Source organism: Salminus brasiliensis, chromosome 6 (assembly GCF_030463535.1).
Source record: "Salminus brasiliensis chromosome 6, fSalBra1.hap2, whole genome shotgun sequence".
In the NCBI taxonomy this organism is placed as follows: Eukaryota; Metazoa; Chordata; class Actinopteri; order Characiformes; family Bryconidae; genus Salminus; species Salminus brasiliensis.
In genome coordinates this window covers 3,911,031-3,937,091 of record NC_132883.1, presented here as the reverse complement: position 1 = coordinate 3,937,091, position 26,061 = coordinate 3,911,031, and the positions used below count along the sequence as shown (strand labels likewise).

General features: G+C 40.4%; 2 protein-coding genes across 2 annotated transcripts; both read left to right on the top strand.

Moving 5' to 3' along the window:
- Positions 1-8,473: 8,473 nt before the first annotated feature.
- foxe3 (forkhead box E3) lies at positions 8,474-10,004 on the top strand. The gene has a single exon (XM_072680792.1). It carries the CDS (start codon positions 8,474-8,476, stop codon positions 9,758-9,760), a length of 1,287 nt encoding a protein of 428 aa, XP_072536893.1. The 3' UTR covers positions 9,761-10,004.
- A 5,971-nt stretch (positions 10,005-15,975) lies between these two features.
- foxd2 (forkhead box D2) lies at positions 15,976-25,584 on the top strand. The gene is made up of 2 exons (XM_072680791.1): positions 15,976-17,333; positions 24,803-25,584. The coding sequence occupies exon 1, from the start codon at positions 16,052-16,054 to the stop codon at positions 17,261-17,263; it is 1,212 nt and encodes a 403-aa protein (XP_072536892.1). The 5' UTR covers positions 15,976-16,051; the 3' UTR covers positions 17,264-17,333; positions 24,803-25,584.
- The last annotated feature ends 477 nt before the right edge of the window (positions 25,585-26,061 follow it).

Sequence of the window (26,061 nt, the reverse complement as noted above, 5' to 3'; positions counted from 1 at the left end):
AAGCAGTAGCACTGATGCTGTGGATAAACACATTAAAGGTGAGGCTTATACATGCACTAATCTCACCCGTTTGGCATTTGGGGGTGAGGGAGGAGGGGGGGTTGGGGTGGGGGGGTTGGTAATGTGGAGGACTGTGTTAGTCCTCCAGGCTGTGGGATAGACCTGGACGTGCGCTTTGTTTGAGGAGATTCCTGCAGGGTTATGTGGCTCAGACGGCTGGCTGAGTAAGCGAGTATGTATGTGTATGTGTGTGTGTGTGGTTGGACAGAGTGTGAAGACTGTAAGGTGTGCTGCTCTGGTAGAGTTTAGAGAGCTAATAAAGCTCTTTTAGGAGGACACTCAAAATTTGGGCCTGGGGAGGTCTTCTCCGCTCTAACACACAAGAGAGAGACTGAGTTGAGCCTCAAAAACATCAGTACATGAGCTGCAGCTAAAACAGCTGATTGAATGCTGTGTAAATCTCCCAAAAGTACTGGATGAAGCACCTCCATCATTCTAGAGAACACAGTTCTTCCACTGCTCCACAGCTCAGTGCTGGGGGGCTTTATACCCCTCTACTAGCCCACTAGGGCAGTATGGGCAGCATGGTACCAATAGGTTCATTATGTTTATCTGCTCCAGAGAGTCCTATTCTATTGGCGATACTTCTTTACATGGACTAGACAAGCTTTGTGTGTGCATTTGTACATCTGTGTCAGAAATGGATGCACTACTACTAAAGTAGTTGCATTCATTAAAAGGGGTGTCCACAAACATTTGGACATGTAGTTTACTTTGTACTGTCCACCACTGCCTTTAAGGCATTAAGAACGGTTCTGTTGAGATAACAGAAGGTGGCAAATGTGCTGATGCCGTGTTTAAGTCTATTGTTCACAAATGTGTGTGTGTGTGTGTGTGTGTGTGTGTGTGTTTGAACATAGGCCTCAAGGCTGATTTAGTCATGGCCATCGTTAGGAGCTTAGAGATGCACTCGTTCTAAGAAACGATTTTTGACACAAATTGTGCAGATTCTGGAGTTAAGTGTGTGTGTGTGTGAACAATTTACCTTACCTATTCTTATCTATTCAGCTTACCTTGTCCCTGTAGAGCAATACTGCCAATAGAATAGGACTCTCTAGAGCAGGCACCATGCTGCCTAATGCCAGGTGTGGGCTAGAGGGGTATAAAGAGCCCCAGCATTGAGCTGTGGAGCAGTGGAAGAACTGTGCTCTCTGGAATGATGGTGGTGGTGGTGCTTCATCCAGTACTTTTGGGATAAGTTGTGAGGTGCTGATCAGGTGGGGTGGTGATCATCCAACATCTTGACTTTACTAACACTCTTGTCTTTGAATGCAATCAAATCCTCACAACAATGCCCCAAGATTTAGTAGAAACCTTTCTCTGGACAGTGGAGGCAGTTACTCCAACAAAAGCAGAAAAAACTCTTTTTAATACCCCTGATTTCAGAAGACAATGTGAATAAGCAGGTGTCCCAATACTTTTGTCCATTTAATGTTCTTCACTATGTGATGGCATAGATTGTGTAAGAGATGTGTGTAAGAGTGTTAATGTGTGTGTGTTTGTAGGTGTACGTGTGTGACGATAATTCTGGTAAATGTGTATGTGTGTGTGAGTGTGTGTGTGTGTGTGTGTGTGTGAGAACCATGTTGGGCTGCTTTATCGAGGCAGTGTAGCGTGCAGGGCAGGACAGCGCTGAGCTGAGCTGAGCTCCACTAGCCGCTAATCCCCCGGTTTTCAGGGTCCCTGGCCCGTACTTGATGAGTTTGGGCAAGAAAGGGGGCAGCGATCTCGCTCGGCCACTCTCACTCACTCTCTCGCTCTTTCATTCTCTCTCTCTTTTTCTCATGCCCCCCTGAAACATGCCTGGAGCCAGTGTGCGAATGAGTGGATACCAAGTGTGTGCTCAGCAACTCTCTCTCTCTCTCTCTCTCTTGCCCTCGCCGTCACCCTCTGTCTTTATATCTGTTGGTATAGAGCAACACAGCTGGGGCAGTCAACTGAACGGTGAAGTTGTACCTACAATATATGTCCAAATGTTTGTGGACACCCCTTCTAACAACAAATGCTCTCTGGAATCATGGTTGGTGCTCCATCCAGTACTTTTGGGAAGATTTGGGGAGTTAAATGCTAGTAAATACAATCAAATCCTCACAGCAGTGCTCCTCCAAAATCCAGTAGAAAGTCTTCCTCCCTGGACAGTAGAGACAGTTACTCCAACTAAAGCAGGATATGCTCTTTTTTTAATACTTGATTTTAAAAGAAACAAGGAATGATCAAGTGTCCCAATACTTTTGTCATTATAGTGTATGTTTAATAGACTTGGCTATATTTGGTAGGTTCTGCTCACTGCACATTGGGAACGGCCCACAAGACCTGCCTGAAATATCCACCTCTTGGGAAATGCACCTGACCTGGTTTTAATGTTATGGCTGCACTTTTTAAATACACAATTGCTCTTTTTCTGTTTATTCGAATATATTATTGTTTACATTTATGATTAAGGCAGTGTGTATATGATATATTATTGCGTGTTATTTGTTGGTTTCCTGTAGAGGGTTTATTGTATATGTATATGTATATGTAAAAAACGGGTGCACAAACTTTTGCACATGCCTGTGGGGCATCTTTCCAGCTGCCATTGTAACAGTGACAATTAGCGCCCATCAGAACTCTGACTTTTGTTGTTTACTGTCCTGTCCTGAAGTCAAGAGTTTATCTGTGTGTGTGGAGGGTAATATTACGGGGATTATCAGGGGTCCACAGGCCCTGAGGCTGGTTGGATGTGTGTGTGTGTATGTGTGTGTGTGGGGGGGTGGGGGGTGGGGGGGGGTGCTGCTGTTTCCTGGCTGCAGCCTCTGTTTGTCCCGCCTGACCTGGCAGCACAAGGGGCAGATCCTGCTTGGATACCCCCCCCAATCCCACGCCTGTCTGAAACTGTTAGCCAGCCGCCGTGAGTGGCTAGCTGGACTTAACGTGTCTGGGCCGGGGGCAGTGGCAGGGGGTGCTGGGGGGGCCGGTCCGAGGGTGGAGGCCGCTATGGTTTATGACTTCGGTTTGATTCATCACACCGTTTCTTTCATAACAGCCAGTCAGAGAGGAGAGCCATTGATTCCTGTTGGTTTAACCTTTGCTTTGAATGCTGCTGTCTGCACCCCCTCATCTCTCACTCTCTGCCCCTCTGTCTCTGTCTCACTCCCGGTCTCACTCCATCTCACTCTCTCTTACTTCGGAGAGTTCGCATAGAAGCCCATAGAAGTTCTCTAATCACTAATGATATCTGTAGGTGTGATCCACCCTTATTCCATCCTTATTATTAGGACTGTATGTAATATCACATGTTCATCACCGTCCGTCATTCTGTGTCAGAAACATCATCAATACGGCTCGTCCCAATATCACATGACCAGATCAAAAGATGCCATTTTCTAAAACAACATGTACCGTCTGGTGACTTTACAAATATGTATTTATTTAATACGCTTATTGTTTAAGTGCCAATCCTCTGACTGGGACCTTAGATCACAATTTTGTTCCACCCCATGTACCACATGTGATGCGAATGACAAATAAAGTCTCCTGTATCCTGTAACTAGCAGGGGAATGCTTTGTTTGTTATAGTTATAGCTATGAATGCATCACATTGCAATGTTCTTCACTTATTTATATCACATGTTACAGTGATGTTTTAATATTGTTTTGTGATGTATTGTGGCTTTAAATGGTGTTCATATCATGTTAGTTAGTGTTGTTATATCATGTGTTGTAGTCTTGCTCTAATGCTGTTATATCACCTATTTCGTAAGTGATGTTTTAATGCTGTTACACAAGACTTTAGTATGGCTTTTCACAGCTTTTCATCACATTATAGTGCTGTTAAATCACATGTGAAAGTGAGATTTTAATGCTGTAATAAAACATGTTATAATGCTGTATAAAGTCTGTGATAAAACATGTTATAGTGCTCTATACATTCTGTAATAGGACATGTTATAGGGCTGTAACTCTGTAATAAAACATGTTATAGTGCTGTATAACTTCTGTAATAAGACATGTTATAGTGCTGTATAACTTCTGTAATAAAACATGTTATAGTGCTGTATAAATTCTGTAATAAGACATGTTATTGTGCTGTTTTGATAGGCTTATAGCACATGTTGTATTGTTCTAATGCTGTTTTACAACATGTAGTGCTGTTTTAAAAACTGTTATATCACATGTTATAGCGCTGTTCCTAAAGGTGTTATTTCACATGTTATGGTGCTGTTTTTAAAGCTGATATATCACATTATACTTCCACTCTAGTGCTGTTATATGACAGGTTATATTAATGTTTTAGTGCTGGTATATGGCATTACAGTCCTGTAATTTTGTTATGACATGTTGTATAACTGTTAGTGTTGTTATGTGACGTATAGTACTGTTTCAACGCTGTTATATCACATTCTAGTGCTGTGACAAGTATGGTTTTAATGCTTTTACATCACATGTTATAGTTGTTTTTATAGCTGTTCTATCACATGTTAAAGCACTGGTTTTAATGCTACACATGTGATAGTCCTTGCTGTAGTGTGCTTAAAACACATGTTACTGTGCTGTTTGTAAGGTTGTCACACCAAGGTATAGTAAGACTGTTGTAGGACTTGTTGCACCGATGTTTGTACTGTTATACCATGTAATAATGCCGTTCTAACTCTGTTCTATCACATTATCGGGCCATTCTAATGCTGCTATGGGAAGTTACAGCACTGTTTTTAGTGCTGTTATATGATGTAACACGGTTGTGACATGTGACATAGTACTGTTTTTAATGCTGATATGTGCATGAGTATATCTTTCTGTTTTTAATTGATGATACATGATATTTTCTAGTGTTTTATTATAGATGCATCGTGTGATTAACGTTATTTAATCTGTTTTAACGTTATTATAACATGGCATACTCCTGTGTTTACCGCTGTTACACCATGGTTTAGTGTTGTTCTCAATGCTGTTTAAAAGATAGAGACTTAATGGTAACAGATCACTCACTAAAACTCCCGCCACCCAAAAAAAAAAGAGACGAATGGCACTATTTACTTTTCTGGCCGTAAAGCTTTGACAGCTCAATTGCTGTTTTCAGAAGGTTGTTATTATTTTTCAATTGCCGGATTGAAAGTCGGGTTTGACAGTCAGTTACCAGCTCTGTCAGTGTTGTTTCTAGCCTAGATCCACAGCTGCAGCCAGAGCAAACTACGAGAGAAAGCGAGAGAGCGAGTGCGAGGGCAGATCGAGAGAGAGAGAAAGAGAGGTGAAAAATAGAAATAGATTAACCCATGATGTAAGACTGTTGCTTGACTGTGTAACTTTACTTGTACCAGTTTTTTTCTTTTCTACCTCCACCGTTCTGCTATCACTGTGGACTGGTGATGATGTTCCATTCCATTTGCACCGTCCACTTCTCCGTCCACTTCCTTTTAATCCCTGGTCAGGAGTAGAGTGGACTTTACGGCCCCAGGCTCTGGACGCTCAGGCTTAACTAAAGCTTGCGTCTCACTTAAGATGTATATTCTACAGCTCAAAGATTGGCTTTGTGTAAAAACACACACACATGATCAGTTTAGTGATCCTAATGTATGGGATTCAGGCTCAAACGCTACTCTGACGAATGTTTTCTTTACCAGGTAAACAACTTTAACTTTTAACTTTTTTAACATTAACTGTTTAATGTTACCTGTTCAAGCTCACTTATATCAGCAATGACTTTAGATCAAGCTGATGGATACAGTAATCAGAAGTGATTACTAATAGATATTAGAACTTAATACAAACCAATCATTAATAGCAAGTTAATTGTCAATAAAACTAATTAGAATTAGATCAAACCAATGGACACACTCTTAAAAATCACTTAAAAATGTACCTACAATATATGTCCAAATGTTTGTGGACACCCCTTCTAACAAATGTATTCAGTTACTTTAAGTTGCATCCATTTCTAGTCTATCTGGAGAAGTACAGCCAATAGAATAGGACTCTCTGGAGCAGATAAACATAATGAACCTATTGGCACCATGCTGCCTAATGCCAAGCATGGGCTAGAGGGGTATAAAGCCCCCCAGCATTGAGCTGTGTTCTCTGGAATCATGGTTGGTGCTCCATTCAATACTTTTGGGACGATTTGGGGAGTTGAATGCTAGTAAATGCAATCAAATCCTCACAGCAGTGCTCCTCCAAAATCCAGTAGAAAGTCTTCCTCCCTGGACAGTAGAGACAGTTACTCCAACTAAAGCAGGATCAGCTCTTTTTTAATACTTGATTTCAGAAGAAACAAGGAATGATCAAGTGTCCCAATACTTTTGTCATTATAGTGTATGTTTAATAGACTTGGCTATATTTGGTAGGTTCTGCTCACTGCACATCGAGAACGGTCCACAAGACCTGCCTGATATAGCCACCCCTTGGGAAATGCTATTGGAACCAGACCACATGAACAACGGACACACTCTTAAAAATTTAAAGCTGCCACAGAGGATTTCTAGGGTGATACTATAGCAGAAAAACTAGATTATTATTATTATTATTGGTTCTATGAGATACAATAGTGATATTTTAGTATTGTTTTATGGCGTTGTATTGTGTATCATCATGTTATGGTGCCGTTTTAATGCTGTGATTTGACATTCAGGGCTTTCTTTTTAATAATGCTAATAGTGTTGATACTAATGGTGATGTTTTAATGTTATGGCAGGTTGTAGTATGGCTTTTATAGCTTTTACACCACACGTTACAGTGCTTTCTCTAATGCTCTACTCTCTCTATTATCACATATTTAGTGCTATTTAAGTGTTGTAAGCTGTAAAATGGCTTATAACGCGTTTACACCACATGTTATTAACATGTTATAACATGTATAATGCTATTATGTTTTCTTATGAGTTTGTTTTCTTTTTAAAAGCACTTTTAAATGTTGAAAGAAGTCGATGTAGAGGTTCTTCACACTCACCTCACCCCTTTACAAACAAAAGGTTCCTCATGGAACCAGAAGTGGTTCTTCTATGGCATTTATTTGATTGTATTTGGCTTTATTTTTAAGAGTGTGTTTCACAGGTGTGAGTTAAGTTTTCTCTGTCAGTTTTATTAGAATTATTGACATTTTGATTCTTTATTATGGAACCAATAATGAGTTTTACAGTGGAATCGTCCAAAGTACCCTCAGCAACACCTTGATTTTTAGCACTGTAATCATAATAATTAATATTACCGTTTACAGTGTTTTTGATGTTTGCTTTCTTCTTACACTTCTTAGCTTCTTAACTCGAGTTTTCAGAAGTTTCAGAACAAGAATTAGCCAATTTAACTTTTAGCTAATTCACTTTTGATTAGACCATCAGAATGTGAGCACTGTTTATTAAGGACAGTCTTTTCTTCTGTAAACATTTTACAAACAATTGTATTAATTATTTATGGCAGATTAAACCTTAATAATTATGTATTAATTGTATTAATTATTTATGAATTATTATTATTATTATTTTATATTATATTAATTATTAAATTAATTCGTATTTTTATATAATAATAATATATTATTATTTTTATATTATATTAATTATTATTATTGTTGTTGTTATTTTACTATAATTATTTATATTAATTATTATTTATAATTAACTATTTATGTGTCAATTGTATTAATTATTTATGGCAGATTAAACCTCAATAATTATGTATTAATTGTATTAATTATGTATTAATTATTGTTATTATTATTTTATATTATATTAATTATTAAATTAATAATTATTTTTATATACTACTACTACTACTAATTATTATTATTATTATTGATATTTTTAAATTTATTGTTAATTATTTATGGCAGATTAAACCTCAATAATTATGTATTCGTTCATTAAATACTTTCTTAATATTCTTTTATTGATTTATCAATAACAGCAATGACACAGTCAGCTATAGGCTAATAATTTAGGATAGGTAAAAGTCATTAATGGCAATGCCAGACAGAACCTCACTATTAGGACACCGGGCTTCATTTTTCTTCCAGGGCTTTGTTTAGGAAACACTCTGCTATTCTGATCACCTGAGATCTTCTGTCCTTCAGGTCCCTCACACCTCCATTCATTTAAGAAGTAACACTTACTTCAGTTACTGACTTTTTAATGCTCTCTCTCTCTCTCTCTCTCTCTCTCTCACACACACACACACACACACACACACACACACACACATAGCACCTCCTCTACTCACAGTATCCCTGTAGATAACCCCTCCAGCTCCAGCTCGTGTCGTCACTCTGCCCCGCGTATAAAGACACACACCTGGCGGGACAACACGCATGCATACACAACACACATACACACACACACACACACACACCCCATAAGAGCAGGCAGGGACCACCACCTCCCCTCTCACACACTTGTAGCTGCGTGTCTCGTGCCCTGTAAAAGTTGTTCACCCCCCACTGTTGTTTATGAATCTGGCGAGCTTCTCCTTCTTCTCCGGAGCGTGCAGCATGACCGCGGAGGCGCAGCTCTCTCCGGCCGAGGCTGCGAGTCCCAGCGCCGGCTTGGGCTCTCCGCTAGCCCCGCCCTCCCTCATCCTCATGCACGACGAGCCGGGGGTCAAGGCCGTCAGCCCGGGCGCGGAGGACAGGGAACCGGACGGTCAGAGGGAGAGCCCGGTGGGTCACAACGGTCAGCAGCAGCCGCAGACCACCGAGGAGGATCGCGCCTCCCTCGCGCCCACCGCCGGGGGGCGCCGTCGTAAGCGTCCCGTGCAGCGCGGGAAACCTCCGTACTCCTACATCGCGCTGATCGCCATGGCCATTGCGCACGCTCCCGAGCGCAGGCTCACGCTGGGGGGCATCTACCGCTTCATCACGGAGCGCTTCCCGTTCTACCGGGAGAACTCCAAGAAGTGGCAGAACTCCATCCGCCACAACCTCACGCTCAACGACTGCTTCGTGAAGATCCCACGAGAGCCCGGCAGGCCCGGGAAAGGGAACTACTGGACGCTGGACCCCGCGGCGGAGGACATGTTCGACAACGGCAGCTTCCTGCGGCGCCGCAAGCGCTTCAAGCGCGCGGATGCGAGCGCGTCTTACGCGGCAGCAGCCGCTGCTGCCGTCACCGGCGCGCACGCCTATCACCACCACCCTGTGCACGCGCAGCACCACCACCACCACCACCATCACCACCACTCTTCCGTGCACGCGCACCACGCGCTGTACCCGAGCTACGGCTCGCAGGTGCTCCATCCTCATCACCATCCTCATCCTCACCACCCCACTCACCATCAGTACCAGCCCAGGACGTTCAGCATAGATGACATTATCAGCCAGCAGATGCCGGAGATCAACGTGCACGCGCATCCCGTGCACACGCACTGCCTGGGCCTGCCTGGAGGAGAGCTGAGCGCGAGCGCGGTGGTGGAGCAGCAGAGCTCCGTGAGCTTCCCGGGCCCTCAGACCGTGAACGCAGTGAGCGTGAGCGCGAGTGTGAGCGCGAGCGCGCCGCTGGGCAGGAGCTCGGCGCCAGGTTTCTCGTACCCGTGCGCCCCAGTGTCCTCGGTGTCGTCCGTGTCCGTGTCGACGTCGCAGGCCTCGCCGCAGCCGCCTGCCTTCTCCCCGCCACCGCCAGGAGGCGCCGCGGCGCAGCTGTACTGCGGCAAGCACGCCGAGCCCGCCGTGACGTCATACGCAGGCGCTTACACCACTCGGCAGGGGGGTTACAGCAGCGGGCTCGAGCGGTACATGTGAAAGGGACACGTGGACACACACCTGTGTCACCTTGGGGGCACTGAACTGACCTGATTCGAGTGTGTTCAGGTCAAGCCGAACTAAGTCTGCTTACTGCAGTGAGGACCCCCATCACATGGAGGGGAGGCCTTCCTATTCTCAGACTCCTTCTGAACATGGGGGGCCGTGGTGTTGATGACGGGATTTAAACTAATGACCTCCTGAGACTCTTTTTAAGCAGGCAGTTAGACAGTCGGACATAGACAGGGGACGTAGATCTGTTCAGAACTGTGTGAGTTTGTATGCAGTGTAGGTTACCGGACCGGCCCTACGGTCTAACTGCTACTCATCATCAAGTGTGAGGAGGTCATCAGTTCAAATCCCAGCAATCTCAGCGCTCCATTGTCTAAACCCTTCTTCCCAGTCTGGGGATGTTTTGTGATAGGTGGAGCTCTAGCTTGCAGATGGGTAAACAAACAGTTAACAGTAAATAGATTGAGGGGGCGGAGCCACAGAGTTAACATCTAAACACAGTGTTTAATCAGTTCCAGATGCAGCTCATTTACTGATGATTTTGAGGCTCAGTTCAATATGGATTGTTGACCAAATTGAGATGCAGGAGTGAAAAAAGAGAGTTTGGAAAACTTCGGACTGAAGTAAGTTGAGTAAAATGAGTTATTTTTTTAGTGTATTAAATTGACAGAATTTAGTCAGTTAAAATATTGTATTTTATTTATGTGGAAATTATGTTCGCATTTCAGTAAAGTCAATTTTACGCATCATTTTATTATTATTATCTCATTACCATGCATATAAAATTCATCCTCATTTTAAACACTGTAGATCTTACAGTACAGCGTTTCCACTCTCTCTGACTCTCTCTGCCGACTGATCTAATGCTCACTATATGCTCACTAAACCCCTAATGGTTCATTATAATTAATAATTGGTACTGCTGTCAAATGTGGTTTCTCCGTTTAGCCTAAAACAACGACTTCCTGTGCCAACAAGTCATTAAAATGGGCTTAATCAACTCAAATAAATAATTTGAGTTAAATACTGGTTCATTCAAAGTATTTATCTGAGTTAAATGAATCCACCTCAGGCTCAGACGTTTTTTTAGATGAGTGGGTAAACCACTTTTAACAGTGTGAAAACTGAACATCAGGATTTGGACACATGAAATAACCAGGTTATTAAAGATATTAAGGCCTATTATCAAAAAATGCTACCTGCACACTCTTATGCAACATGTGTTCTCTGCAGAGATACACTTCTCTATGTTCTGAAGCATGAAAAACATGTATCTCCAAAATGCTGACTTTACAGGAAAAGACAAAAACCTCCTTAACTTTCAATGAAAGTCAATGTAAAAAGATTTGATTCCAAGTTATTTTAGAGCATTTCTATTGGCCCATTCATCCTGAATTATTCTCTGAGCAGCTACAGGGTTCAAATGGTGAAGAAAACTAAATGGAGATACATGTTTTTTACTGGACAGCAGTGATATGTACTTAACTTATTAAAAAAAAAACATGTGCCAAGTGCAAAAAAATGAATACAAATCAAAATCTGACATTGTGATAATTAATATAAACAATAATATAAATATAATAATATAAAAAATAAGTTAATTCTATTTTTCCTGTAGAGGTTTAGTTCAGTTATTTACACTCAGATTATCAACACAGCGTGTCTTTTGACCAGGGGTGCCCAAACATTTACACACAGCTATCTGTAATCATATAAATCAAACAAATATTAAATATGAAGTCAATATTTTTCTGCACATTGTCTGAATGTAACATACTCAATGTGCCTCTGTTTGTTTTGACATGCCACAGTCTTTGATGTATTTGCTTTGCTGTGTATTAAATTCAGTAAATTAGCAGTAATGGTGCTGTAGATTGTGCAGAAGTGTGTCTGTAGAGGACGTGGCTTATTTACACTTACAGCATCAACCATACAGTCTCAGTCTCTCTCTCTCTCTCTCTCTCTATATATATATATATATATATATATATATAGATTGAGAAAGAGAGAGAGAGGTGATCTTACTGAACAACAGCTCATATTTGACCATTTCAGTTTAAAACCTCCACTTTAGTCTGGAGTTAATTTCCTGTTATCTCTCCACGTGTTCATTTATACGTTATATCTGTAATTCTATGCCAATGTGTTGGCGAGGCTGTAAATATTTTTTCAGGCTGGTCTGTTGGGTTGTCTTTGAATGTAGTCTGGAAACACTGCTGTTGCATTTCTGTATTTCACACCTTTCTGTTTAAAACCTGTAAATATGTTCAACGTAATAAATGACTTTTATGTAAAAACCTTTCTCCTGTTTTTACTTCACATTTTCCCTTTATTTTCCTGATTTTCTGAGTTTATTATTATTATTGTTATTATAATTGTTATTATTATTATTATTATTATTATCTTATGGCATGCAATATTTAAGTAGTAAATGACCTTGATAGTGTCATAGAGGCATTTGTTTTTAACATAAAACTATTGTAAAGCATCATTCCTAAGGAAGAACACTAACTTGCCTCACTGAACCTATTTATCCACTTTCTGCTTTGGGAAGGTGGTTTGGGAAACCCATCCCTGCTGGGCTGATTTGTCTGCTTGTCAGAAGGATGTTACAGAGGCTGGCTGAGATCTGTTTATTTAAAAGGCATAGAGGAGAACTGACCCCACAAATATGCAATACTATGTTTTCAAATGTCGAGTCTTTAATGTTTTGGATTGCTATGAAATGATGCGTTACATTATCCAGCTGATTTATTGGAAAACATTAACATATCAGGAACTGATTTATAGATTATTTAGATCCATAATTGTTCTAGATTATTTCTTAAAGTTTCTGTTTTCCTGGGTTTCTTCCACCGGTCGAAACGTCATAAAAAAACTAGCTTAGCATTTGAGCTACTTTTCCTTTCATTTCTGATCTCCAATCTCAGTGAAACTGGTTTCTTGATGCAGGTGCGACCCCGCGTGAACGCTTCTGTGATTGCAGCCGTAAACTTTATGCGTGGATTTGATTGATGAGTTATTTTATTTTGTTATATTAATTATTTTAGGCTTTTGTTTTAATAGATACACACTTTAAAGCAATACACAGAAAATAGAACTGTGTTTTCATAGTTATTACAGCTTAGAATTAATAATTAATAACGCGTTTATTAACGCTGATAATGTGATGTATGTACCTTGGGTACCGAAGTTGCTCTCTTTGCAGCTCCTCGTCTGCACATCGTTTTGTATCCACTAGGTGGCGTCCAAGCAAAGCAAATCACATTTACTCACAAATGAACACTTCATGTAGGAGTGCAGTGGGTCAGTCACGTCGAGATTTTTATTCTGAGAAAATAACAAATTAATCAAACGCGTTAATTAAACGATATATATGATTAAGTTAGATTACAAAAAGTTTGAGTATTTTCGCTCTAGTGCCTCCAGTGATGCATCTATTAGAAAGTTAATGCACCCGCTAAATGATTTTACGCCCATTAACGCCCAATTACACAGTAGAGGCCACTAGGTGGCGCTACCGATCCTGAAAGAACTCAAGAAAAATCAAGATCTTTTTTTTTTTACTTATTCATATTCAAAAGTTTGGGCACCTCTGGTCAAATGAAACACGATGTTCATTTTGTAAATGAAACTTATACATTTATATATATATATATATAACGTATTTATCTACCATGCTTTTGGCACGCCCCTCATTTAATGTTTGTTTTGCAATATGTTATATTAAACAAATAACAGCGAGTATCTGTGGAGGCTGTGACTTATTTACACCAAGAAAAACGCATCACACAATCACGCATGTAATTTGAGCAGGGGTGCCGACACTTATGCATAAGACTGTATGTATTTCACATAGCTAAATATATGCTTGAAATCTGAGTCAGAAATCCAGCCATCAGCAATCCCTCCAGCACATTTCTTCAGTTCTTTGATTTTAACGAACAGTTTTGTTCAAATGTTTAGACACCCCTTGCAATTACTGTTGTTTTTTAGGTGCAAATAAATGATATTCTACACATTCTACAGCAAATCTACTTATTGATTACTTCATCTTACGTATTTATCATTACATTTGGCATGTGACACGATAACAGCAGCACATTAAATACATTTTTAAGATGTTCCAATAATTGAAGAATTGTGTTCAGAATATGATGATAATATTTATATTAAAGCTTGATAATAAAGCTTGAGGATTTATTTACATTTACGACTGGGGTATATATATATATATATAACATCTGCCTATATATATATATATATATTGTCTGTATGTGTGCGTATATATATAACATCTGCCTATATATATATATATATAGTCTGTATGTGTGCGTATATATATAATATCTGTTTTTGTATTATATAATTTGTATTTATATAAAATTACATATATTTCATTGACAGTAGTAACACTGAACACTGGAACTGACTAACACTGGAAAAATAATTGAACCTAGTGGACAGGCAAACGGTTGGATATAAGTGGTGGTCCGGTGGTCCTGCTGCTGTTTCTGACCTGAGTGAGAAAGTGACGCAGAACTCCGAATCCTCTCATTCAGACAGTGACTCTGAGCAGCTCAGTCTGTGTCGAACGGGCGAGGATTGTGAGGTGTGTGTATGTGCGCGCGCGCGCGCGTGTGTGTGTGTGTGTGTATTGGGAACGTATGTCAGCTATGTGAATAACGCAGATGGAGAGTGTTTCGAATTCTTGTCAAATAAAACGTAAAACCCTTGAGAGTGATCAGGGACTGAAGCCGCGCTGTGAGCGAGCTCTCACACATAGCTCTCACACATAGCTCTCACACTTGAGCTCTTACACATGAGCTCCCATTAAACTGCCAATTGGTTAACCTGTAAACACTCCTATAGACTGGTCCTGTTTCTAAAACAGTCACAGTTAACGATTAAAGAATCTAATGCGAGCAAATCTGTCAATCAAATCTGTATAAACAAAAACACAAACAAGAACAAAATCCATGGATTGAGCAGAATTCGATTGCAAGGATTAATTAAGATTTAAGATTAATTAAGATTAGATTTTTTAACTAATATGTTAATAGTATTTGGTGTTGTGTTGTAGGACTGTACTTAATGTACAACACCTATATATCTTATGTGCGTCTATAAATGTTTTAATTATAATTGTGTATTGAATTAGATTATATTTTTGCTTAAAACTAGGCAGATGTTAATCATATTTCTGGTGTATAGACAATAAATATATATTATGTATGATGTCTAACATCATACGTCTAAATAGACAGATTCTGTCAAGGTCGTATATATATATATGATTATATATTGTTGATATTTGCTTTGTTTTAATCATATATAACACATTATATAATTCTAAAATTTAGTATTCCTAAAAAAAACTATGCAACAAATACCGTTGTGACGGTTTTTAAAACAAATCAAAACAAAAACAAAAAAACAACAACAAAGAAATATTGCCTTGGTCATTATCATATATTTTCTACTTTAAAAATCATGTTAAACGTCACTATTTTCTATTTTAACTCAAAAATCACGTTAAACGACAGTATTTTACATTTAAAATGAACGAAACACCGTTCAATATTTTACACTCGTTTTCAGGCTAGCCCCGCCCTCTCATGGGGGAAAGTTCTGTATTCTAGAAGGTCTAAACCCCGCCCACCCTGCTTAGGACTCTACACTCATTCGCACTCCCGACTGTGAGTATGAACTACTATCCAATCCGACCGCAGGAGGGCGAGGCTTTGCCAGAAAACGGGTGATCAACGTAAAAACGTAAAATCCGTAAAAAAAAAAGTTTCCGCCGCTTCTGGTTCCTGGTTTCTGACGCGGTGGTCAGTCATGTGACGTGGAGCGGTGGGGATAAATAGGGGGGCAGATAGTCGGGGGGCGACTGCACGCGCTGCTAACACATCTTTGGGATGAGACAAATAAACAACAACAAAAAAAAAAATCAAACAATGAAAGCAGAAGTTTTGTAGTGGATCAATAATACAAAATTAAAAGTTTATGCTGCACAAGAGATCGCGAGCGCTAGTTTTACAAATGTTTTAAAAACGCAGGTTTTATTTATTTCTATTATTTTTAAACCTAAGGAAGAGATTCAGCACTTAAAAGAAGGGAGAGTGTGTGTGAGAGTGTGTATGAGAGTGTGTATGTGTGTGTGAAGGGGGTGGTCGGGGTAGGGGTGGGAGGGGGCAAGCCAAAAAAAAAGCTACACTCGCGCCCGAGAGGCTGGACACGGAGCGCGAGAGCGGGCTAAGAAGAGACTGTCCGAGGATGACTCTGGGCACGGACGCGTCCGATAGCTCGGCGCCGTCCGCGGACGACGTGGAGGACATCGACGTGGTCGGTGGCGACGTGGCCACGACGCAGGATGCGAGGTACGCTCCGCGTCGCGCGCCGTTCAGACCGGACTTGGACGTGGACGTGGAGGACGACGTTGACGACGACGAAGACGACGAGGTTGACCTGGACGATGCACCTATGCACGCGGTGCCAAGCCAAGACGGCAGCGACGAGGGCTTGGTCGTGGCCGTCGGTGGCGGCGCGCAAAGTCCAGGAGAGTCTGTGGCCACCGGACCAGCGGAAAAGGCGTCCAAGAACGCGCTCGTGAAACCGCCGTACTCATACATCGCCCTGATTACCATGGCCATCCTGCAGAGCCCCAAGAAGCGGCTTACCCTCAGTGAGATCTGCGAGTTCATCAGTGGACGCTTCCCGTACTACCGCGAGAAGTTCCCCGCGTGGCAGAACTCCATCCGCCACAACCTGTCGCTTAACGACTGCTTCGTGAAGATCCCGCGCGAGCCGGGTAACCCCGGCAAGGGCAACTACTGGACGCTGGACCCGGAGTCCGCGGACATGTTCGACAACGGCAGCTTCCTGCGGCGCCGCAAGCGCTTCAAGCGCCACCAGGGCGGCGACATCCTGCGGGACACCGGAGGTTTCCTCCCGGGATTTTACCCACCTTACGGCTACGGCTACGGCCTCCAGCTGCAAACCTTGCACGTACCCCCTCCTCACCACCATCCCCATCATCCTCACCACCCCCACCACCATCACCACCCGTACCATCCAGCACACGCTGGGGCAACTTTCCCGTTCCAAGGGGGGCCGTGCGCCCTCGCTTCGCCGACGTCCGTTTTCTCACCTCCACCACCTCCACCGCCGTCTTCATCGACGTCCTCCCTGCTCGGGGCAGATCTGAGGAAGCCCTTCTACCCCGACACAGGGTTGGTGGCGCGAGCGCACAAGCTGGACTCAAGTGGGAACGGGACTGGAACCGGGACTGGCACCGGGAGCGCGCCCGGGCGCCCTTCTCCTTTCTCTATAGACAACATTATCGGCGCCGCGCCCCCGCCGGCCTACAGCCCCAACGCGGCGGCGCACGTGCTGGCTGTGATCGCGCCCTCGCTCGCGCCGCCACCGCCGTCCGCGCTGCGCGCTCAGACGTTCTCTAGCAAGAACCTGAACGGCTGCCACTTCTGACTGGACTTGAACTTGAAGCAGCCGTTTTTGTATTGTTTAGAAAAAAGACAAACAAAACTCGTTTCATAAGGTAGGATTGACATTTCGTGTTTCGATTTTGGGAAAAGTCTGGTCATGCTTTCTTGAGGGTGGGTTAGGGGTGGGGGTGGTGATTTGAGGGGCATAGTAAAGCTGGATTCAGATATTATGGGGCGTCAGATAAAGCAGTGAATATACCGATATGCCTGAAAAATAGCAACTTTACAGGACAAGGAAAAAAAACCTTTCATTGCCGTTAATGAAATAAAATGTAAAACGAATTTATTGCAAGCCCTTTTGGGTCATTTATATTGTTCCATATTTTGGCACATTACAAACCTTTACAAACCTTTTGCTAGATTTAAATTAAGTCAAAAAGTAAAAGAAATACCAGTTTTCACGTTTTGTAAAATTCACTAAAACTCCAGTGTAATTTAGAATAATTATAAGTTTGGTTTGTTTTGGTGTCACTTACACTTTCCTGTTGGAGTTTTAGTAACTAAACAACAGCTTAATGGCTTACATTTTAAAATGAAAACACATCATATTTAAAAACAAATATGCTGATATTGATAAATCTCTTTTAAAAATGTTTACCTCTAAAAAAACAAAATTAATTAAGGGAGTTTTAAAATTCTTGTTTAATCAAAAGAGCTTTTACGTAATTGTTTCTTTTTAAATAAGCAAATAATACTATAAAAGATGAAAAACGTATGGTGGGAAATTTTGGTGGGAAATTGAATTAACGTTTAATCACTGAAATTGATGTCCCATAATATCTGATTCACTTTAATAATAATTAGGTTATATTTATGAATTGTAAATATGTACAATAGAAACATCATGAAGGCAGAAAAAATAAGATGAAATAAAATGAGCAGCTTGAATATGAAAGGTTAACATTTCAGCATCTAAACTCTTGGATTAGAAACACGCCCCCATTCATTTCGCTCGGTGTTCTCGAACCCCTGTCCGTGGGCTTTAATGAAGACTGTCGATGCTATTGTATGGTTTATATATATATATATACACACACACACCCATATATATATATATATATTTAGGTGAGTGAGTTTGTGAAAAGCACTGTATAATAATAATAACGATTATTATAATAATGACAATAATAATAATAATAATAATAATAACAACAACAGCAGCGAGAGCGAAAACTCAGGTTGAACTCGTTTCTATGGAGAAGCACATGGTTGGAGAGTTGGACAGTGGGGTTGTAAATAGATCACACAGGCTGACTCCCACTGGCCTCCCAACACGTGGCTGTGGTGGTGAATTTAGAGTTATTTTTATGTTTATTTTATGTGGCGTTGATGTAAATCGCATTACCTCTCATTCTGTTTTGTGCATACAGTCTTATTATTATTATTATTATTATTATTTACATTGGAAATAATCTGTGAAGAGAATGTTGTTCTATGTGTAAAGACGGATAAAACTCGTCATGTCCATAGGTCATTTTGTTGTAATGATAAGAAAATAAATGTTTTGTGAATTTTAACGATTCTTTTGAAATGTTCTTTATACGCTGGAACCACTGGAACCAAAGTAGAGCCATAGAGAATATAAGAAAGCCTCTCTCTCTCTCTCTCTCTCTCTCTCTCTCTATATATATATATATATATATATATATACATTGAAAGTTATGCCGTTTTCCCACTAATCCTGTAAAGTTGGTAATGAAAGGTTTTTGCCTGACAGTGGCGATATATATATATATATATATATATATATATATATATATATATATATATATATATATATATATATATATATATGTCACTGTCACCTTGCATTATCATCTTACCAGGATGGAGGTGGGGGGGGGGGTCTTAACTTCCATAGGAAAATCTGATTTCGAGTCAGACATTTCTACTGGTCCATTCATCAGGAAATGACCTAACGTAAAGTACCACTCTTTTAAACTCTTTAAAATTAGGACCTTGACCTGTTCTTTCTTCTGTGCACAAGACAGGTGCAGTGATTTACATTAGCTCACACTGATCTCTGCTTTGTAGCTTTGTAGTATAACTAATTTAAACCCCCAAAAGCACAAACACAACCTACATAACCAAAAAACAACAAACACAACCAAGGTACAAGATACCAGATCTAGGAATTAGTGCAAACCAAATAATTAATGTCTTGTGCAAGGGGTTATTATGTAAACGCACTGGCTCGTTTGAGTTGTCTGCCTCTTTTAGTTGTGTAACATGTGGCAATAAACTCAACGCAGATACAATCTAAAGCTGTGAGGACTCTGATATGAACCCAGGCGGTTCCACGTGCTGTGTTTTAGTAAATGTATTTATATGGACTTGCAGATTTCAATTGTTTTATTTATTTAGCTTGTCTTCTATTCTTCTCTTTAATCGCCTCCCTTTTTTACAAGCAGAATATAGCCGCCACAGTTACCGCAAAAAAAAACTCAATGATTTTAACGCTATTTTTAACGCTATTAGTATTTCTTTGTGTTTCACGCTTTCCCAATGGTGCCCTAACCTGGCTTTATTTTGGTGACACTCGCTGTCAGAGCTACTGCAATCATCATCATTCTTACAAGTAGACGTATTTTTATGTAACAACAACAACAACAACAACAAAATAATCCATAGGACTAATCGGTATATATTTAGAACTAAATACTGATCAGCATATGGTTATTAGTATCATTTTCAAATGTTGGTTTATGTATTTATTTGTAATATTTTCAAGTAGATTTGTGTTATGTTAAAGTTATGTTATTACTTTTACGGTTCCACATGTGACAACATGAGCAATTGGTTACACTGCTGACTTTAATTTTAGATTAAACAGAGGAATGTAAATGTAAATGTACTGACAGATGCTGGATAGACTAAAAGTAGGTGGACTGCAGTTCTAGAGGTTTCCTAGTATATCGTTGCTGTCACGCGACCTCGTAACTCCAAAACGGCAGCTTTACAGGAGGAGGAAAAACTCTTTTTAACTTTCCATGAAAGTCAATGAATTTTTGTTTTCATTCCAAGTCATTTTGGAGCATTTCTATTGGTCCGTTCGTGATGAAATGTTGACACAGTGTAAAGAACAACAGCCAGATTCACGCAATGTTTTACATTCCAGATTTGAATTATGTGAAAAAAAACTATATACTAAATATAAAATGAAAAAGAAGGTATTAAGGTGCAGTGTTTTCAATGGGCTTACATTGATCTGGATTAAAACCCACATTGTAACTAGTTATAACCAGTAGTTTCACTGTAGTTCTAGAAGTTTATACTGTATATGTTTCAATGTAGTATAATATACGTAGTTCCCCATATTATAACTATATAATAGATACCTAATGCACTTCCAGAAATTACTCTTTGATGGTTTCCTTGTTTCTATATATTCTTCTGTGTTTGTCCATCTATTCTTCTGGGCACGCTTGGAGAACATAAGCAGAACGCTATGATGCTTAACGCGGATCTACCGCACTTCAAGAACTTACCCCTCATCGTTTCTTCCACTTGAGTTATTTTAGTAAACGCTACTTCTATCTGACAGGTCTTTTACTTCTAGGCTTAGTCATACACATCCAGACTAAAATGTAAATAGCCGTTTGGAAATAAGCAGGAGACCGGGCCTATCTGAACCATGCGCGAGCCTCCCCGGCACTGAGCCTATATGTGGCGCTGGGAGCCAGGATAATTGAGTAGTTTCTGGCAAATGACAAAGAGCTTAAATGAAAGGGAACATCAGGGTTTTTGAAAGCCTATAATTGAATGTGAGGCTTCTACACGGCTGCCCACCGTCTCTCGGGGGTCCTAATTTGTAGTAGCAGTTTTATTTTCTTTTTCTCATCTGGAATCTAATCCATGATAATGCGGCGCTTTCTTTCTGGTGCCCGTTTGTTGATGTTGTTGCTGAAGACTTTGTCCCTTTGGGTCTGAATGAACTGCACAGCCAGAGAGATCCCCCAGCGAGAACGAGCCACACACACACTCTCTTTTTCTCTCTCTCTCACACACACACACACACATGCTTTTTTAGCTTCTGAAAAGCGATCTTCTTAAAAGACTCTCGGCTGTCCTCTTTCTTCTCCGGCGTGTTGTGTTTCTGGACATGTGCAGAAAGAGGCAAAACAGCAGAAGCGCGAGCCCATTCGAGGCTGGCTCGAGCGCACGGTTGGGTGGAAGGCCTTTCTTAAGCGGGTAAATTTGCTCGGCGGGGTGTTTTTGACAGCTTGTTATTAGGAGTAAAGGGGAGGCTGAACGCACTCCCCCGAGCTTCTCCTTCTTCTCCTTCTCCTTCTTCTTCTCCTTCTTCTTCTCTCAGAGCCACTGAAGCGAAGCGGGTTTGTTTGGAGCGGAATGGAGTTTGTTAGCTCTCAGAGCTGCAGGTCAGCAGAATTAGCATTCAAAAACCCCGCATGCCCATAAATACCCCAAACAAGAGCGGGGTTCCTGCTAAACAGCTGTAATTATGACAGCAATGTAAAATCAGACAGTCACGCGGGGTGTTTTTCAATTAGAAAATCAATAGTGCTATTAGTACATGATTATTATTATTATTATTATGATCAGTAGCGGCATATAGTTAATAGTAGTATGCGTGCATAATTTGTAGTAGTATTGCTGTAAAAAGCAACTCAGTATTATTATAGCTTTCATATTATTACATTAATGTGAAATCAGACAGTCACGCGGGATGTACTAACCGGAAATCGCGTAGTAGTCTTAGTATAGTTTAGAGTTGTACTTGTACGCGTTTAACGCAACATTATGTTTTGTCATGCATTATTAGAAGTATTATTGCAATATTATTTTAGTACATTTTTATGCTTATAACATATTATTAAATGCTATTTTTATAGTTTTTGTAATTAGATTGTAATGATTGTAATTGTTTCATCTGGAAACATTTTGAAGGGTTTTGATGTGTGTTGTTATATGAATTTTTATCATTATGATTATTGTAATTTTGTAATGACTGATTATATATTTGTTATTTTTTCTCATTGATTATGTATTGGTGATTAATCTATAATTTGGTGCGTGTTTGGAATGCAAACTTATTTTTATTATATTTTTTAATGATTATTATTATTATTAATAATAATATTATTATTATAATTATGATGATGCACATGAGCTAGTATTTAGGTAGTTGTTTTAGACTGACCCCAGTCCTCTTACCAGGGGTCGTGTGCGTCTGTCAGAAAGCGTGAAAAGAAGAACATAAAGCCTCCGCGAGCTGGAGGTTGCGCGAGGTCAACGCAGAATTACACCGCGGTCAACTTCTGATCTTTACACGCCGCTAAAGGGTGAAAATGTTGCTTCAGACAGGTATCATGTATCTCAGCATGTGGATCTGCGATACAGGTTGGACATAAGGTTCCAGCGAGGGTCGAATGTGGTGCAGAAACCTTCTCGCGGAAGCTGCGCAGATCGCCGGGGCGCTGGGTTTAGCAGAGAGATGGTTTCAGGGAGATGTGGGTTTGTTTCGTCATGAGAAATCCCACGTCAACCTTCTAATCGAATCGATAGTGTTAAATCATGGGTTACATGGCAAAGGCTAACAGCCCTAAGTCCCTCTAATTACCCTCAGCTTTCAGCTTTCATTTTTCCTTGCCCCATGTGGTGTGTTGGTTACACCATGCTGGACCACCCATGTAGCCCGCGGCACATCTCCACATCTCCACGGCGCTTAAACACGCATCTCCACATCTCCATATCTATTTTGTAACGTGCATTGCAGCCCATGTTTAAAAAACCATAGCATTAAAGCGACAATAATATAGGCTGGATTCTCGACCTCCTGTGCTCTCCACCAGCTTTACTCTAATAGGGATTGATTGGACAAACTAGGTGTTGGATGGGAACTGGAAGCACTGGGCGTCCTCGAGGGCGAGAGCACTGCAGATGGTTATACCAACACACTAACACTCAACCACTGAGACACACACTGCGTCTGCCTTCACTACAATGGGCTGTTGAATGCAGTTGTTTGCTTGTGTTTATTGTGGTGTAGATCAGCAGTAGCTTTACATAGCATGTTGTTAGATGACCTGTGAGTCCTGTATGTATTGCGGTCGCGTGCTTTGGCTCTTCAGTGATATTTATTTATGTAGGTGTTTATTTGGAGGGGTTGACTGCGTCTATTTTCAGGCCTTTCAGGCACTGCAAGTTATATTTGACCCCCCCCCCCTTCTTAGACACGAGAATTTTAAATGTTGTTACTCTTCAGAATAATAAAACCACGACGTTTTTAAATATTGAGTTATTGAGCGCGGCGAATGATGAGTTGGTCACTCCGGATTCGCGCGAGTTACAGAAGTAAGCGGAACCAACCAGAAAAACACTGCATATATTTAAGGAAAGAGGGAAAGCGCGCGGCGGGGTGAAGTCATTTCATTTGTTCTATATATATATGTTTAAAGTGCTTGTTAGTTTTTATTGGGAAATCATATATTAAGATTATGACTAATAATTGGGCCAGCACCAACCCATGTATCATTGTTGTGTTTTTGTGTTATGAGTTTTATCCCAACGTAGAGATCAATGTGAGTAAATAGCAAATGTAACACATTAGATGACGCGCAGAAGAAAAGGGCGCGGACGAGTTGAGAACATAGTATTTATGTATAATCTATGTTTAATTTATTTCTTGCTATTTTTATTATTATTATTATTATTATTATTATTATTATTATTGTGACTGAACTACATCTTTTTGTGTATCCAACAATGGTCTTATATGGTCTGTATAATTTGTGTTATATTTTATAATTGATAATAAAAAGTATAATAACAATTTCGCAGATTTAAAGATGAACAGTGTCTATGGTTATTGGTGCTTTCTATTGTATCATGGGCAAAGATGAATTCTGAAATAATAATAATAATAATAGAAAAAACTTCAATAGAAATCATATAATAATAATAATAATAATAATAATAATAATAATAATGAATTTGATCAATGTTATTTCCTCTCTCATCTATTTAGTTAAGTTTGCGGACACATTCGCATTAAACCATCCGGGACACCTGCTGCACAGAAGCCCACATGACTGCTGTCGGCCTGATCTGATGTTAGATTGCAGACAAAAATATAGATGTTTGTGCCTGTGTGTGTGTGTGTGTAGAGCGAGAGAGAGAGAGAGAGAGAGAGAGAGAGGAAAGCAAGTAAAATAAACTAAAAAAATACACAAATGACCTCTTCTGCACATGTTTACCCTAAAACACTGCGCACAACCATCAGCATCAGTGTAGAACCCCATTGCACAGCCTGCACAATAAATGTGTAAAATATGTCAAATAAACACAACCCAGCAGTTTACATGTAAAAGGGCACGTGCTTACAGAGCAGACCTGAACTGATTTTATATTTCTACAAAGAAAAGTTGTAGGATTGTTTATCTGTAGTTGTCGACCTCTCTCTCCCTCTCTCTCTCTCTCTCTCTTTCTCTCTCTCTCTCCCTCTCTCTCTCTCTCTCTCTCTCCCTCTCTCTCTCTCTCTCTCTCTCTCTCTTCTCTTCAGCGTGGTGAAATGAACAGATGAGCGGAGTTCTCGGCCTCATTGTGCAGGAATGCGCTCCCCTGACACTCCGGACACTGGGAGCGGAGATGTACGGCCACAATAAATGAGGCCCTCCCTGCGTGTTTTTCCAGCGCGCTGAGGAATCCTCCGCTTAATTAATTTAGCGTGTGTAAATAAAGCGCAGATACAGGACTCCCCTCTTCTCCGAAACAAAATATTAACTTTGGACGTGTTCGCCTCATCTACTCCGACACGCTCAGCCGCTCTCAGGGCACCTGCTGCTGCACTCACACATCCCACACAACGAGCAACACACACACACACACACACACACACACACACACACACACACACACACACAACACGCACACAACACTGAGCAATCTGCAGCTAAATAACCTCCACAAACTCGCCTGCCCTCAGTTTAATACTCTCACTTTACCTCACTTGCTCTAACGCCATGGTCAACCCATTAAATGGCTCAGTGATGGACTTCAATGGCAGTATATATTCTTGAAAACGTCATGAATATAGGCTAGAAAATATACTTCTATATAAGTATATTTATTATACAAGCTCAGCATTTGCTTGTGTGGTCCTTGACCAATCAAAAATCGACAAAACTCATAGATTATCGCCTCAGTTACCTTCTGATACAGCAATTTAGACTATCTAAATAATATTGGGGACCAATATTATTTACATATACATTTGTATACATTTGTACAAAGTTTTTAATTAAGTAAATAAATAGGGCACAGTTTTGCTTAATTGAATGTGTCATTATATCGGCCCGCGAGCCACATTTTATTTTTTATACACAATACACTCAATAAATAAATAGTTATTATGCTTTTGAATGTATAGAAAGTGTGTTCCTGTAAAAAATAATAGCAGCAAAAAAAAAACAAAACAAGCTATTAAAAGCGCTAGTGTTGTGGGAGGGTCTTTAAAAGTAAAGCCCTGCTGTGATTGGATAGGCTGGACGGCGTTTTTAAACTTCTGATTGGCTACCAGAAGACGTAGAAAAACTGGCCGCTGAAGATCGATCTGTATACAGCATAATGCAACACAACTAAAATAACAGATGAAGTGTAGATCAGCGATTCAGTTGCACTCTTCTCTTCACCTGAGCATCTTTGAACAACATTATGGAACGGTAGCAACCCAACGGTTGTTAAGGGGTCCCTGGTGTGTTGCTTATGAGTTATATGCGGCTCTGAATATATGACTTGATAGCAGGCTAGCTTGCTAATCTC

Bases quoted from the DNA above. Each gene is read 5' to 3' on its own strand.
- foxe3 (XM_072680792.1), top strand. From the start codon at position 8,474: ATGAATCTGGCGAGCTTCTCCTTCTTCTCCGGAGCGTGCAGCATGACC.
- foxd2 (XM_072680791.1), top strand. From the start codon at position 16,052: ATGACTCTGGGCACGGACGCGTCCGATAGCTCGGCGCCGTCCGCGGAC.